At 52.9% G+C, this 14,743-nt stretch overlaps 3 protein-coding genes across 3 annotated transcripts; 2 read left to right on the top strand and 1 right to left on the bottom strand.

Annotated features, from left to right (window-relative positions):
- Positions 1-1,947: 1,947 nt before the first annotated feature.
- On the top strand, positions 1,948-2,586 carry PpBr36_04139 (uncharacterized protein; the record flags this gene model as incomplete). The annotated part of the gene is made up of 2 exons (XM_029891303.1): positions 1,948-2,390; positions 2,472-2,586. The coding sequence occupies 2 exons, from the start codon at positions 1,948-1,950 to the stop codon at positions 2,584-2,586; spliced, it is 558 nt and encodes a 185-aa protein (XP_029749714.1).
- A 670-nt stretch (positions 2,587-3,256) lies between these two features.
- Positions 3,257-9,171, bottom strand: PpBr36_04138 (uncharacterized protein; the record flags this gene model as incomplete). Its single annotated transcript, XM_029891302.1, has 4 exons — positions 3,257-4,213; positions 5,088-5,607; positions 5,665-8,726; positions 8,800-9,171. The coding sequence occupies 4 exons, from the start codon at positions 9,169-9,171 to the stop codon at positions 3,257-3,259; spliced, it is 4,911 nt and encodes a 1,636-aa protein (XP_029749713.1).
- Positions 9,172-9,902: 731 nt separating this feature from the next.
- On the top strand, positions 9,903-13,425 carry PpBr36_04137 (uncharacterized protein; the record flags this gene model as incomplete). The annotated part of the gene is made up of 3 exons (XM_029891301.1): positions 9,903-11,483; positions 12,433-12,857; positions 12,930-13,425. The coding sequence occupies 3 exons, from the start codon at positions 9,903-9,905 to the stop codon at positions 13,423-13,425; spliced, it is 2,502 nt and encodes an 833-aa protein (XP_029749706.1).
- Between the last annotated feature and the right edge of the window lie 1,318 nt (positions 13,426-14,743).

The raw sequence follows: 14,743 nt of genomic DNA, 5'->3' as shown, positions 1-14,743 counted from the left end.
ACTATGTAGCGACGGTCCAACTCCATCCCGCCTCGTGCGACTCGGCTAGGCTAGACGCCAAAGTTCTTGCTGTGGGAGCTAGGGACAAGCTTCTTGCAGACCCACAGGCCCACTATTCCCAATATCAAGCTATCCAACCTCCGTAACCCACAAATCCGTCCAAAAATCCCGCAATCGCGCCGTCTCCCTCCTTAGGCACAATCTTCCGCGGGTTAATTCAACAACAACTAAAGCGGTTCGGTGGTGTAGTTGGTTATCACAACAGTCTAACAACTGTACAACTTACTGTACAATGTTCCACTGTAGGTCCTCAGTTCGAGCCTGGGCCGAATCAGCTCATTATAATTTTGGCAGTAGACGAGGCATCCTGCTTAACTTTTGTCTGGTGAGTGATTGGTTTGCTAAAATGCATCGGAGGAAGCTTGCTGAGCTAGTTCTTTGGGCAATAGATGTCTTTTTTGGGTGTTATGGTGAAACGAAATATGGGTGTGGGATTCCGAGTGTGTTCTCAATGGTATCACGTGACCATGACTTGTAGCATATCCCGACTTGCCTGACTTGCTCCCAATTTCAACCAGATTGTTTGGTTGTCCCAGTAAGGGCGCAAATATACTGTATGCTTAAATTATTACGTTTCACTGCTTGTCCCGAGTTTACGCCTAGGCTGAATCAGTATCATCTTTGGCGATACCGAGCTCGGTCTGGGGTAAATGACCATAAATAAGTTTTGCTCAAGTAAATGGTTAGCAGCGCGTATCTGCTATGGTACTAGCATACAATAGCCGAGGTATAGCCTGGGGTGGTAAATAACAATCCCGGTGGTGGTGGTGGTGGTGGTGCTAAGTTGTGATGTTTATTTTTGTATACGTCCGTATGTTTCTTTTTTGCTTTGTTTCTCTGTTGTGTCGATTTCGGAGAGATGATGTACGTACTAACACGCTCAGCACTCCTATTCCTCCACACAGGCCAGTGTTTTTAGACAATCCCTTGTCAACTAGTTCATCCTTTGATAGCTCTGCCTCAATAAAAAGCCGATTTCCACGTTATGGTTTCGAATGTAGTATATCAGTGAGGTACGTACGCAATAGTTTCAGCTCCCGTATGCTCGGATCAACTCAAACAAGGAAAGGCTGTCGTCTCTGAGCAAGTACACTGTACAGTGTAGTCTGAGTATACATAGTTGTCTCACTGAGTAGCTACACGCCCCGACTAGTACAACTCAAGACCCAGCACTTTTGGGCCTCGTCTTATGAGATTGATAATACTCACAATGAGAATCGGACGGCCACGTACTATCTTTTTTATAATCCTGTGCACCCTTTTATGACCGCCTCAAAATCCACTCCGATCCCGGCCATCCTCAAATATCCGGCTGGAAAGTGTCTAGACACCTATCATTCAACTTCTTTCCCTTCGTAAGCCTTACCAAGTTCCATCTGATCCATCTGCAACCCACGGGTTGATAAACGAGCACCATACGATGGACAAATTGCATGTGTCCCTGCTGTTCCGGTGTTGGCTGATACAAGTTCGAGTCCATCCTGGTCCACGGGCTCAACCGTCGACCAAGGAATGGAACGAAAACACAAGGAATCGGTCTGGATTGAATTCTGCAAAGTTTCTAGCGCCAAACCTTGGAAATCTCATGACCGTGAATCGACGCGCATTCGGCAGGCCTAGAAGCCATGACAAGCTCCCAAGAACTTGGGACGATGGCAGGATCTAGGCTCTATATGCCCTACCTCGTGGCAACCCGAGACAAGCAAATCCGATCCAGGGGAGGCCCGAAAAACAACAGACAACCGAGCATACGGAACAGCGATGGGAAAGCCGCTGAACTTAATTTAATGTCCGTAAAATAGCCCAATCACTCCTCCCCCCAAGGAGAATCCCATCCTTACCCGCACAAAGAAACCGCAGCGACCCCATCTACTCCCCCCCAAAGAAATGGCCTTTTTTCCAGAACAAAACCCCTTCAGGACAGCGTTCCGGCTGGTTCTAAGCTGGCTCAAGGTCTGGGGCGGCCGCATCGCCCAGGCCGGCACTAGCTCGCGGCGCCAGCAGCGGCCCCGCCAGCCGGACCCGGAGGCGCTGCCCGACATCACGCTGCAGCCGGTCGACATGGCGCGGACGAGGCCGCCGCCGCCGCCGCCGCTGCCGCCGCCGCCGTTTGACGAGGCGGTGCTGAGCTGGATGCGCCTGTGGCACCGGCGCATGGCCCACAGCAGCCTTGAGGCCCTGCTCACTATGGGCAAGGGCATGCCCGGGTGGATGGAGACGCCGCTCAACCTGCCCGAGGAGGACAGGCTGGCTCCGTATAGAGATAATCTGGACTGCGAGGTCTGCGCCGAGCTGTACGGGACGTCTGGGGGTCCGAGATCCAAGCCGTCGTATGTATTCTGCCATGAATTCTTTTTGGATAAAAGACAAAAGTGTCGTTGCTGACTTTGACCCAGAAAACTTCGCCAAAGTCTACGCAAGTCTTTCCTTGCGAGGCGTTCAATGTACAAGGCACGGAAAAAGCCCATTGCTGTCCCGAGGCGAGAGACGCTTGTATATGACAGATACAACGGTGGGATGATTTGATCGCCCTGTCGGGACGAGACGGAGAGACGGGTTGATGTTCAAGGTCAAGGGACTCAGGTCCTTGGACGTTCAGTCCAATCCGTTCCGGGTGCTTGTATGAAATTAGTAGCGCGCTGATACCCAGGAGGAACTCCGTAGAGTACGATGGGAAATAGGCCAAATTATTGTACAATAAGGAGTAGGAATGTTGTAAGATATGTGACGGAAGGATTAGCCAAGTCGGGTGTGCTGTTAATAGATCCTTTCAACGACGCCATGCTGTTTGTCAGTGAGTAGCGTCGTCAGAGACCCAACCAAGACCGCTTGAACGGAGCCAGGAATGAGAGAAACAAAAGGGGGAGTCAATGGGCAAAATTGAGGAAACCATAAAAAAAAAAAAAGAAACATGGAAACATCTTCATGACATAACCATTCGACACCACACAACCCAAGTCGGCATCTACTACCCAAATATCATAAATATCACCAACATGTCACAAGAGCAAAGGCGCAACCAATCATCAGCAAACAATAACAGAAGAATCATAAATTATGGTACACGACGTGAGCGTCTATCTGCTGTTTGGAGCCGATCGGACATCCATGCGCATCCCTCTGTCATATTCAACACACCTCAACCAAGCCCGCCAACCATCAGAAGTCAACACAGCGAGTTCCTCAGACGATGCACTTATTTGCCGGGGTTGGAGGCGACAAAGGCAACGCCCTTCTCAATGTTCTTCTTCAGGTCGCCCAGGCAGGCGTCGAGCAGCTTCTGCTCGTTGGCGTCAATCTTGCCCAGGGGCAAGATCTTCTCGACACCGTTGGGGCCGAGCTCGACCTTTGAGCTGAAGAACTCGATGCCCTGGTCCTTGTAGAGGGGCGAGTCGACAAAGGTGGGCTCGATGACGCCCTTCTCGCCCTGGGCGGCGCGCAGGACCGACTCGGCCATGCGGGCACCGGCCATGGCCATGGAGAGGGTGGCAGAGCCGGCACCGTCCTTGGCCTTGACGACCTCGTCACCGCCGAACTGGACGCGGTTGACGAGCTGCTCGTTGGACGACAGGTCGGGGTGGTTGCTCTGGCTGAAGAGCGGAACAATGGTCACACCCGAGTGGCCACCGACGACGGTGATGTTCTCGTCCTTGGGGTCGGTGCCCTTGATCTCAGAGACGAAGCGCGAGGCGCGGACGACGTCGAGGGTGGTGACGCCAAAGAGGCGCTTGGGGTTGTAGACGCCACGTGCCTTGAAGACCTCGGCGCAGATGGGCACGGTCGAGTTGACGGGGTTGCTGATGACCAGGATGTTGGCCTCGGGGCAAGACTCGGCGCAGGCCTTGGCCAGGTCGCGGACGATGGAGGCGTTGGTGTTGAAAAGGTCGTCACGGGTCATGCCGGGCTTACGGGGGACACCGGCGGGGATGAGGACAACCTCGGAGCCCTTGAGGGCAGCGGCAAGGCCAGAGGGCGTGGGGTCGTAGCCCTTGACGTTGGACTTGGTGTTGATGTGCGAGATGTCGGCGGCGACACCGGGCCCTCCACGGATGTCGTAGAGCGCAAGCTCAGTAACCCTGGGGTTGAGCTTAAGAAGCAGGGAAAGAGGTTGACCGATGCCACCGGCAGCACCGAGAACGGTGACCTTGGAGAGCTGTTGTTTGCCTGGTTAGCTAATGGTCACGAGGAAGGAGCTGCATACGCATTGGGGATGCAGCCTCTGATGCGCATCCAAATGTTCAAAGGTAGCTGGTAGCTGGTAGCTGGGGTAGTCAAGGTCTCATGCATGTACGTACGTTGCGCGCCGCGGCCGAAAAGGCACGGGTCTGGATCCTTGATGCAGCAAACATCTTGATTTGATTATGTGTAGTTTAAGCTAAATGGATTGGTGCTGGAAGAAAAAAATCAATTGGAGGATGTAGCTTGGGTTGGAGATGGTCAACCGTCAATTTTTTTTTTTTTCGAGACGACGAGGACTTTCCGACCAGCCGAGAGAAAAATTAAAAGGCCACTGCAGTCAACCTTGGAACCAAACGCTCGTTGCCCGGTCCCAGCCGTAGCTTCTAGTCTAGCTTGTTGTCCATACTCCACAGTGGATCAGGTTGCACGGACCTTGCTAGTGGGTCTGACCGGGACATTCGCTCATAGATGATCTGGAGCTTATGTAACAGAATCGACACCCCTTTGTCCGGTTGACCGACAGTCGAGACAATAAAGTTGTATGCTGCATTGATCGTGTGTCTATCACAATTGTCGTGCTTTGCTAGGGACTAGAATGAGGCTGCAGATTCGACCAGCTGCAGAACAATGTGAAACAACAGACTATACAATTCTGTAATAATTGCCAACACCAAAACTAGCATTTCGATTCTATGTTACTAAAATGCCCACATTAAGGTACAGGGTTCAGCCTCCTGGGCTGAGTGGTCCATCTAAGAGCGACACATCTTGGAATGGCGAAGATATTCATACTCGGAAAATCCACTCTACCTTGCCGCGGCAGGCTGTCCCCTCTCTGGCAGTTGCACCCCCCACCTCTCTGCCAGCTCCCTCTTCTTTGCCTCCATCTTGCGCTCGTACTCTTCCACCTCCTGGATCCTCTTTCTATCGTCCTCCTCCATCTTGATCTTTAGCTCCGCCTCCTTGCGCACCCTCTCCCTCTCCAGCTGATCGGGTCTGCGCTCCGCAATGTCGCGCGCCTTGAGGTCGCTAAACAGGTATTTGAATACCACCTCAATGATCCAGCAGGCAGCGTAATCCAGAATCATAATGCCTGTGAGGGTCTGGCGGAACTCGGCAGTAAAGGGGACAAGCTTCATCTGTTCGTTCAGTTCAGGAAGGATCTCGGTCGAGCAGGCGAAAGCAATGCCGCTGACGCCAATAATACCCCAGTACATGCCCCGGTTCTCCGATATTGACTCGCGGAAAGGTCGGCCCTGATAGTTGATGGCAAAGGTGCTGATTTGCTGGATGAGCTGGAGCAGATAGACGGCACTGTTGAGTAGTGAGGGAGAGAATTCTGCTTCGAGATCAACCGACTCGGTACGCCTAGAATGTTTGTCAGTCTCGATTGCCTGTCATCAGAAAGGACAAAAAAAAACTTACGGTGCGATCTTGTCACAGAACCGGGCAATGTAGATAAGCGTAAAGATGTGAACAGCAAACTGGCCAAGAATTGACCCAATGATGTAGAAGTTAAAAATATTTGGCTGGGGTCTTTCTTTGGATAGACCCTCGACGGAGCGAGCGCGGGAGATGGACAGGAAGCACACGCTCATCAGCATACCGCTAATGGTGTACTGACCATCACCAAACTTGATACCCTCGAGGTAGAGGACACTGAGACTGTAGGCCGTGATCAGACAGTTGAGTGCGAGAATTTTGTACATCTGGATTGTGGCAACCAGAGTGCATCGACCTTGACGAATAATGTTGGGTATAGCAATGACGTTGCGAAGCTTGCTGGTAAAGGGGGCAGCAACAGATGCGTCACCTAGCTTCAGAGATGGCGGCTCGCCATCGTCCAGTTCGCTCTCCATCATTTGAGCAGTGAGCTTGTCGGCCAGACCAGCAGCCTTCTTGGCAGCTGGGCCGAGATTTTGGTTGGGGTCGCTTTTGAGAAGCTCCCGTGCGCCGGCAGAGGTGATGGTTTCCGTCGGATGGCCGCTAGCCTTGATAAGCTCCTCGACCGCAACACCCTTGTTCTTGGCCTCCCGCTCCATAGCCTTCATGTAATGGGGGTTTGTCGGGCCAGGAGGGTACAGGTGGGCAATCATGACGGGTACCGGGGGGGTTGGCTGGTTGAAACGCGCCATCAAGTCGACCTGCTTCTGGTACATTTGCTTCATCTTCTCGTTTCTCGAGAACTCGGCAATTCGCTGCAGATCCTGCGGGGTACCATTGAGAAGAGCTACGCCAATGTGAGCCTGCTTCAGTGCTCCGACATCGTTCGTGCCATCACCAGCCATCAGAGTGTAGTAACCCATGTCCTTCAGACCAAGCAGGATCTCTTCCTTTTGCTTAGGCGAGACGCGTGCATACACCCATGTGTAGCGGAGAAGTTGCTTGAAGCCTGGCTGATCCTTGTACTTGGCCAATGCGTAACCCGTCACGCAAATGTCGTTGTTCTTCAATACGCTCGAGTCAATGGGCTTGGTAGGGTCGGCATCAAACTGAATCTTGTCATCGACGCTGTGCCAGACGAGTTTGTCGCCGCCCTCGTTATGCTCGGGAGCATCCAGAATCAAAACATCGCGGTCCACAATTTCGACCTCTCGGGCGACATGTACAGCCGTCAGAGGGTTGTCTCCTGTGATCATCACAACACGATGGCTGCTTTCGTTCAGCATCTGCACGGCCTGTTTGGCGTCATCCTTCAACGGACAGTGTAGGACGAGGAATCCGGCAAAAGTAAGCTCAGACTCGACAGACTCTCTCTTCAAATCGTTAATCCTGGCAGCACCAAGCTCGCTGTCGGTGGTAAGTTGCTTGTAGGCTAGAGCCAAGACACGGGATCCACGACGAGTGAAATATTTGTAGGTCTCTTCGTAGTCAGCAGGAACGGTCACCAGCATCTTCATAATTGTCTCTGGAGCACCCTTGACTCCGACAAAAGTACCCTGCAGTTTACGTCCAGTCTTTTCCTTGCCATGTACGGTTGCAACTGAGCTTTGACGCTTGAGAGCCGACGAGAACTGGAAGCGACGCTTGATTTGTACGGTACCAGTGACACCCCCGTTGCTCGCAACGTTCGGTTTGTGCGTGAGGACATCGTTCTTTGCAAGACCCCATCCCAGTGCGGCCAGGGTAGCCTTCTCCATGGGGTCACCCACAATATCGCCCTCGTCAAGCTTGACAAGGGCGTGTGCAGTGGCCAAAACCAGAGTTGTCTCGATGCCAGCAGAGTGAACAGGAGTCATGTTGCTGTGGGCTCCATCAGACTCGCGCGGGGTGTCGGTGCCAGAATTGCCAAGTCCCAGACCAGCGATGCCCTCCACCACCAGATCCTCTCCAGTAAGAGTACCAGTCTTGTCAAAGCAAGCGACATCGATTCTTCCGGCGAAGGGGATGCGGAAAGGCTCCGTGCAAAAGATGGCAAACTTGGCAAGGGCCGCCAAGCTGGTGTTGACAGCCAAACTGAGCTCCATAGGCAGCTCGGGAGGAACAACGCTAGTGACAATAAGGATACAGTCCAGGAGCAGCTTCGAACGCTTGCGATCCTTGCGGACACCTTCATCCCAGACATACCACGAAGCGGCCAGGGCAAAGATCAGCAAGAACAGAATAAAGAGGAGCGCTTCGACGTTGTTGGCAGACACGCGTTCGGTCGAGTAAATCATGGTGCGAACAAGGCTGCCCTGAGAGGTCTCGAAACCAGTCTTGGTAACAATTGCCATGGCTCCATCATCGGGCGGGCGGGGAACACCAGAGGCGACCTTGGGCCTTGCCTCATCCGCCGTGCCGTGGGTGATCTGCAAGACCTTGGTGCCACCCCAGAGGAACGAGTTCTTGTCCAGGCCTTCGGGCTCGAGTTGCGCATCGCCAGGGCGGAGCTGGATGGACTCCTTGAGAAGCGGGGTACTCTCGCCAGAAAGCATAGCTTCGTTGACGATAGCAGTCCCCTCGACTAGGAGCATATCACATGCCACACCGCCATCCTCCTTCGACCGGTTGACAGACACGAGATCTCCAGGAACAAGCTTGTCGCTCTGGACTTCGACCCATTTACCCAAGCGGTAAACCCACATATCGTAAGGCTTTAGGCTCATGCCACGGAACTCGCTCAAAGTGCGCTGTCGCTGCCAAACCACGGTGCTCTCGAACGCAACCAGCATGACAAGTGTGAACAGCGAGTAGTACCAGTAGTCATCCAGCATCCACAAGCCGACGCAGAAGATTTGGAAAACGAAAAAGGGCGCAACCGCATGCTCCTGGAAGAGCTCGGTAAAAGACGGGACGGGGATATCGAAAGTGTTGGTGCCATAGTGTTGTTCGATTCGAGTAAGCTCGGTAGCTGAAGTGATTCCCTTGGAAAGCTGGAACTTTTCAATCTTGGGCTTCGGCTCGGCGTCGATCTCGTACTCGAGGGTCTTGAAGCATTTATCGACAGGGTCGTAAAGGAACCGACGCTTTTGGAAAAGGAACGAGATGTTGTTCTTGCCTCCGACCTATACCAAAACTGTCAGCACCGCCGTTTTCCATAATTCTCTACATTACTCGGAGCTTGCGCGGGGCTTGTACCTGGTCGCGCTCAATTTTGCAAATGTCGGCCGAGCCGGCGTTCGCAACTGGGATCAACTTGATGAGTTGAGCATCTTCGACACTTGTGACAGCGCGGGCGGTGAAGATAGCGCGCAGATTGACGCTCCATTTGGTGGTCAACCAGGCCAGACTCTGGAACGTGATGATGGTTCCAAGCCACACAAATGTCCATTCCGGACCGCCAATGTGCTTCTCGTACAGGTCCGCGCTGAGGTAAAAGCGTAAAAATACAGGCCACGCTATGGCAAAGGGCCAAACGTAGGCGTGTGAATACCAGGGAAGTGGCCGCAGCAGCTCTGCCGACTTGATCTGAGAGCTGCGTACCAGCGCTGGTGAAGGCGGAGGCGCCATGATGGCGGGCTCTGCCGAATCGTGGGCTTCTATGAGGTTTCGGCGTGTGGGTGTGTATTTCAAATGTCAGTAAGAAGGTTTGCGCCCAGTACGCCGTTGATTAATGTGAAGAGGCGCGGGGCGATTGGTGACGGCCGTGATGAGCATATGTTGACCGACTGGAGATTTGGCGTTGCAAGGTGGCGGCTTTGAGTGCGCTTGCGATCTGTACTCTACAAACGTTGAAATTTTGACTGTGACGCGGACAAAGCGGGTCTAGGCGGGTCCATAGTGGCTGGCAGCCCGAATGTTCCGGCTCTGCGGAGCCGGGGTAGCGGTATCCTGGTTGAGACGTAGTGTGTCAGCGGCTGATTTTAATCATTCCGCAAACTGCTCCGAGGAGCCTAAGGTGATCATAATGATACAATGTGATGTCGTTCAGTTCGGATATTTAAATGACTTGTAACTTGATGAGCTTGTTGAATTTTTGCACTCGTTCCATGACAATACCATACTGCTAAGCTTGCCAGGAATCTGATACAGGGTAGGACGTCATCGTTGCCTCTTCAATGTCTCGCGGTTCAAATTCGAGTCAACAAAGGAAACCTTGAGTGTGGGGTTAATGACAGCCGCCCACTGTGGAAGCCCCCCTAGCATCTTTCAACGTCAGCTATCTCAACTGCGCCCGTATTGATTTAGTCAAGGCAGACCGCACCTCACCCCCAGCTGTTACTGTTCCAGTTATCGGTACCATGTCGCTGATACAGCTGTCGCGACTGATTGACCTACCGGACTCGGACCTACAGCAAGTCCTTGACTACGCCCAAACGCTCTCCAAACCGGCAGCAGCAGAACACTTCAAAAATCTACTAGGGGACTCGCCACAAGCGATTGAGTTCATCTCCAGCTTCAACTCGCGCCGCAAGGACCCCAAAGCCCCAGCGGCATTTTCATCGTCGACCGCGTCCCAATCGCAAAGCTACGCAAGTGCTGGTGGAATCGACGCCGTTCCCAAGCCCCAGCGCACAACAAAGCAGAAGAAGCAGCGCGCGCTACACACCCCAGCTCCGCGACAGGTCATCAATCTTGGGCCCACTCCCGGCACTACATACAGCAAGAAGAACGTTGAGGACGATTACATCTCGACTCGGTCCTCATCCGGCACTGCTAGCCCTGCCCCGAGACCTGGACCCGCGAGGCAGCCCCCAGTAAAATCTGCAACTCCCCCACCGCCAAAGCCACCACCGTCTGCTGCGGGGTCGCTCATATCCGATTTGCTTCCAGTCCCGAAGCAGCAAAAGGCAAGATCGACACCAGGCAGCCGGTCGTCGACGCCCGGGCCGGCTCCCAAGGCAGGAAATGCTACCAAGGTATCTATAGCAGGTGGGACGCCTATGCATGGCGCGTCAACGGCCGTCGCCGACCTTGATGCTGCGATACGTGCGCTCGAGATCAGCACCAATCCTACCAAGTCAGGCAGCAGTACCAGCGAGGATATTGAAGCCCGACGATGCAACTGCGTCGCCACGAGGCATCCGCTTCAGGGCGCGGCGCCAAACTGCCTCAGCTGCGGGAAAGTCATTTGCTTGAAGGAGGGGCTTGGACCTTGCACGTTCTGCGGTGCGCCGTTGCTGTCGTCGGGTGAGGTTCAGGCCATGATCAGGGAGCTGAGAGATGAGCTGGGCAAGGAGAAGCAGGCCGCAAATCGGGCGGCCAACAAAAAAGCCGAGGTATCGACCACTCCAAGGCCATTCTCAAAACCCAGAGAGGCGTTTGGCCCGCGGCCAGGAGAGGATCCGTCGGCGGCAATATCAGCCGCCGAAGCAAAAGCGAGGGAGCATCGCGATAAGCTACTAAACTTCCAGGCTCAAAACGCGCGACGGACCACGGTTCGTGACGAGGCCAGCGATTTTGATGTTTCAATGACGGGTAGCATGTGGGCAAGTCCTGAAGATCGAGCCAGGGAGCTCAAGAGACAGCAGAAGCTGATGCGTGAGATGGAATGGAACGCACGGCCCGACTATGAGAAACGCAAGCAGGTTCTCAGTATAGATTTGGTAGGCGGCAAAATCGTCAAGAAGATGGTTGCTGCAGAGAGACCACCAAGTCCAGATCCTGCAGAAGACGCCTCTGCGGTCCAGGATTTCTCGGCGTTGGGAGAGTCGGACGGCAATAGGGTCTCAGGGGGAGGAGCCTTCAGTAAGAATCCTCTGCTGCAGGGTCTGATCAAGCCAGTCTATGATCTCAAAGGCAAGGGGGCGGAACTGGAGGGAAGAAAAGACAGAAAGACCCGATGGAGAAGGGTTCAGGATGACCTTGACGACAACGAGAATGTAATTTTGGATGGAGGGATGCATGGTGGCTCGACGGTCGCCGCTTCAGCCAGGGATGAGCCAAACTGCGGATAGTCAAATGGCTCCTGTAGTCCATCACAGGCGACAGTCGTGATGCTGAACATACAATCCACCAACAACATCTCTTCTCTGATCTGCTATGACTGTGCGGATACGCCAGGTTCTATCAGGGTCAGCCGCGGCAGCATTGACACGATCATACCCAGCAGTTGATGCAAGCAAGTTTAGATATGCGGGGAGACTGCAATACATACAGAGATTCCCGATCAACACTTGGGTGAGGGTGGCTGCGTACAGTATTTCCCTACTATATACCGTGCTTGAGAGCATCGATGGTATACCCATCACCTAACAACAAGTTTTAGTCTCAATACGGGCCGTGTTCCCAGCCGCGGCAAGCAAATTGCATTGTACAACACTTCAACCATTAGACTTTGTGTTTTCGCTTAACCCGACCCCGCGATGATGATGCAAACGACTTTGTAATCTTGCTTCCGGCTGTACAATGATCCCATTACCCCGCATGGCTGCACTACTGCTTGTCGTTACCTACATACCTAATATCTACAGGCTTTCTACGTTTGCCTCATTTACTGCCTAGCTTCGAACTCTCAAGGTGTTAGTTTTTGTGACGCCGAACAGTTGGCTTTACATTGAGAACAAGAAGAGTTACTTTAATTACTTTGCAAGATACCACAGATAAAATGTCGTCAATTCCCAAAGCCCTCCAGGAGTCCGTAGACAACTCCAAGTGTGAATATCGCACACTCGGAAAAAGCGGCCTTACAATCTCAGTACCCATTTTTGGATGCATGTCCTTTGGGGACAAGCGAACCCTTCCTTGGTGCATTGGCGAAGATGAGGTTGGTCTACTATACTATCTCCAGGCGATCTAGCATTTTGCCAGCATGGCTAACATACCTCATAGGCACTCCCGCTCCTGAAAGCGGCCTATGACCGCGGTCTCAACACCTGGGACACCGCGAACGTCTACTCCAATGGAGTCTCTGAGGAGATTGTCGGCAAGGCGCTCAAGAAGTACAACATCCCGCGAGAGAAGGTTGTCATCATGACAAAGTGTCGCTGGGCCGTCGGCGAGCAGCCAGAAGTCAGGCCTTTCTTCGTCCCTGATGCGATCGCCCTGTCCAAGGACTATGTGAACCAGTACGGGCTGTCCAGGGCGGCCATCTTCAACCAGGTCGAGGCCTCGCTGCGCCGCCTCGACACGGACTACATTGACCTGCTGCAGATTCACCGCTGGGACCCAAAGACGCCCATCGAGGAGACGATGAAGGCGCTTAATGATCTGGTCGAGTCGGGCAAAGTGCGGTATATCGGCGCCAGCTCAATGTGGTAAGTCAAACAGATGACGTTTCTCCTTCTTCACTCCTTGGTACGAAAGAAGCCCCTAACGTAACGAAATAGGGCAACGCAATTCGCTCGGATGCAGTTCTGCGCCGAGCGCAACGGCTGGGCCAAGTTTGTGAGCATGCAGAACCACTACAATCTCCTCTACCGCGAGGAGGAGCGCGAGATGAATCGCTTCTGCGACGACACAGGCGTCGGGCTTATCCCCTGGGCTCCGCTCTGCCGCGGGCACCTGGCCCGGCCGCCGTCCGAGTACGGGTCCACGGAGCGAAGCAAGATGGAGAAGGATCAGGAACAGAACCACACGGGCACGGTCGAGCCGGACCTGACCATCATAAAGCGCGTCATGGAGACGGCCGAAAAGCGCGGCTGGAAAATGAGCCAGGTGGCGCTGGCCTGGATCAACGCCAAGGTCGCCAGTCCCATCATCGGGTTCAGCAGCGTCGAGCGGATGGACGAGGCGATTGGAGCCAGGGGCAAGGTGCTCACAGAGGAGGAGACCAAGTATCTGGAGGAGCTATACACGGCCAAGAACATCTCGGGACACTCTTGAGCCTGTTAACTGCTTCTGTTGAACGATTCAGAAGGATGCAGAAGAATGCGTACTCAAACTTTCGTAGCAACCAAATTTCCAGAATTCGTTTCCAGTCGCACCTTGGGAGCCGTGATCAGCTATATTAATATGCACTGGATAAAACGGGTTCATGTGGACTTGAGTCGGATAGACTCACATTTAAGCTTGGGTGAAATGCGCAGATGAACAAGGCAAAGAGACGAACAGCATGTACTATTTAAGGACGACTTTCTCTCTTAAACCATCTCGTGATTGATCGGAACTTTAAAGCCAACTTGCAAGTTGTTTAAGGAAATTTTGGCACCTTTGATTGGCCTAGAAGGTTGCTTTTTACTTTTCGTCCCATCATCACAGGTGGCAGACGCTGACGAATACCTAGAAATAAAAGCCCTGCTTCTATTTTTTTTCTTGTTTCTTTGGATACATGTCCTTGTAAACAAGCACACGGACCTCTCATGTAGTGTCCCATCCATGATTTGGCGGTAAACAACAGCGTCAGGGCAGCAGCTTTTTTACAGCAGTAACTTTGTCAGGACTGTTAAACTGGGATGGGAATTTGACTGTCAGCGGTAACATACCATACATAGCTTGAGCCTGTGGGCCCCAGATCGCGACTCTGCGGCGATTGAACCTATTCAGTTGGTGGCGAAACATGGCTCTGGTGAGGGAGCACAGTGCAGTCACACATTGCCTCACAAGCTCTGTGAATCTTCGTTTGCTCCAGTCATTGATGGTTCAGAATTTGTCACTCATGTTGGAGGTTGAGGGCGTCTCGACGGCGATGAAGACACTGAAGCACGGGCTTTTTTCCTTCCGAATTTAGCGACATTCTTTGGAAGATGGAAACGCCTAGCTAAGACGTGACTGCCTTGCTTGCTCTGAGTAACAATGAGACGTGTGGACTCAACGTATGAGTCGGCCGCTTGGAAGTGCTTGGCTAATGTGTCAGTCTACTCGTCTGGTCTGCTGGACGACGGGTTTCCGTCTAGTAGTCTAGATCTTTGGATTCAAAAGCAGAGAGCCCGATGATCCATGAACTGAGCCAGAGGACTCCGACAAAATGTTGTCGACAAGACAAGATTGAGTTCCGAAACTTGTGTGACCCCGTTACTGTGGACCGTGGTTATGTGAGCATGCGAGAATGAGTATTTCCATGTTAGGAAATACGCAGATGCTGTGCTTCAGGAGACTGCGGTCCGTGTCGCAGTTACAGAAAAGAAAGACTGGCAACAATATCCCGGACTGTGTCATATCCAAGGATATAAGGAGCGACCATATCAAGGGTGGTTGTACATGC

The sequence above is a fragment of the Pyricularia pennisetigena genome, chromosome 6 (assembly GCF_004337985.1).
Source record: "Pyricularia pennisetigena strain Br36 chromosome 6, whole genome shotgun sequence".
NCBI classification, from domain to species: Eukaryota; Fungi; Ascomycota; class Sordariomycetes; order Magnaporthales; family Pyriculariaceae; genus Pyricularia; species Pyricularia pennisetigena.
Note: the sequence above shows the minus strand (reverse complement) of the source record. Positions and strands in the feature narration are given on the sequence as shown.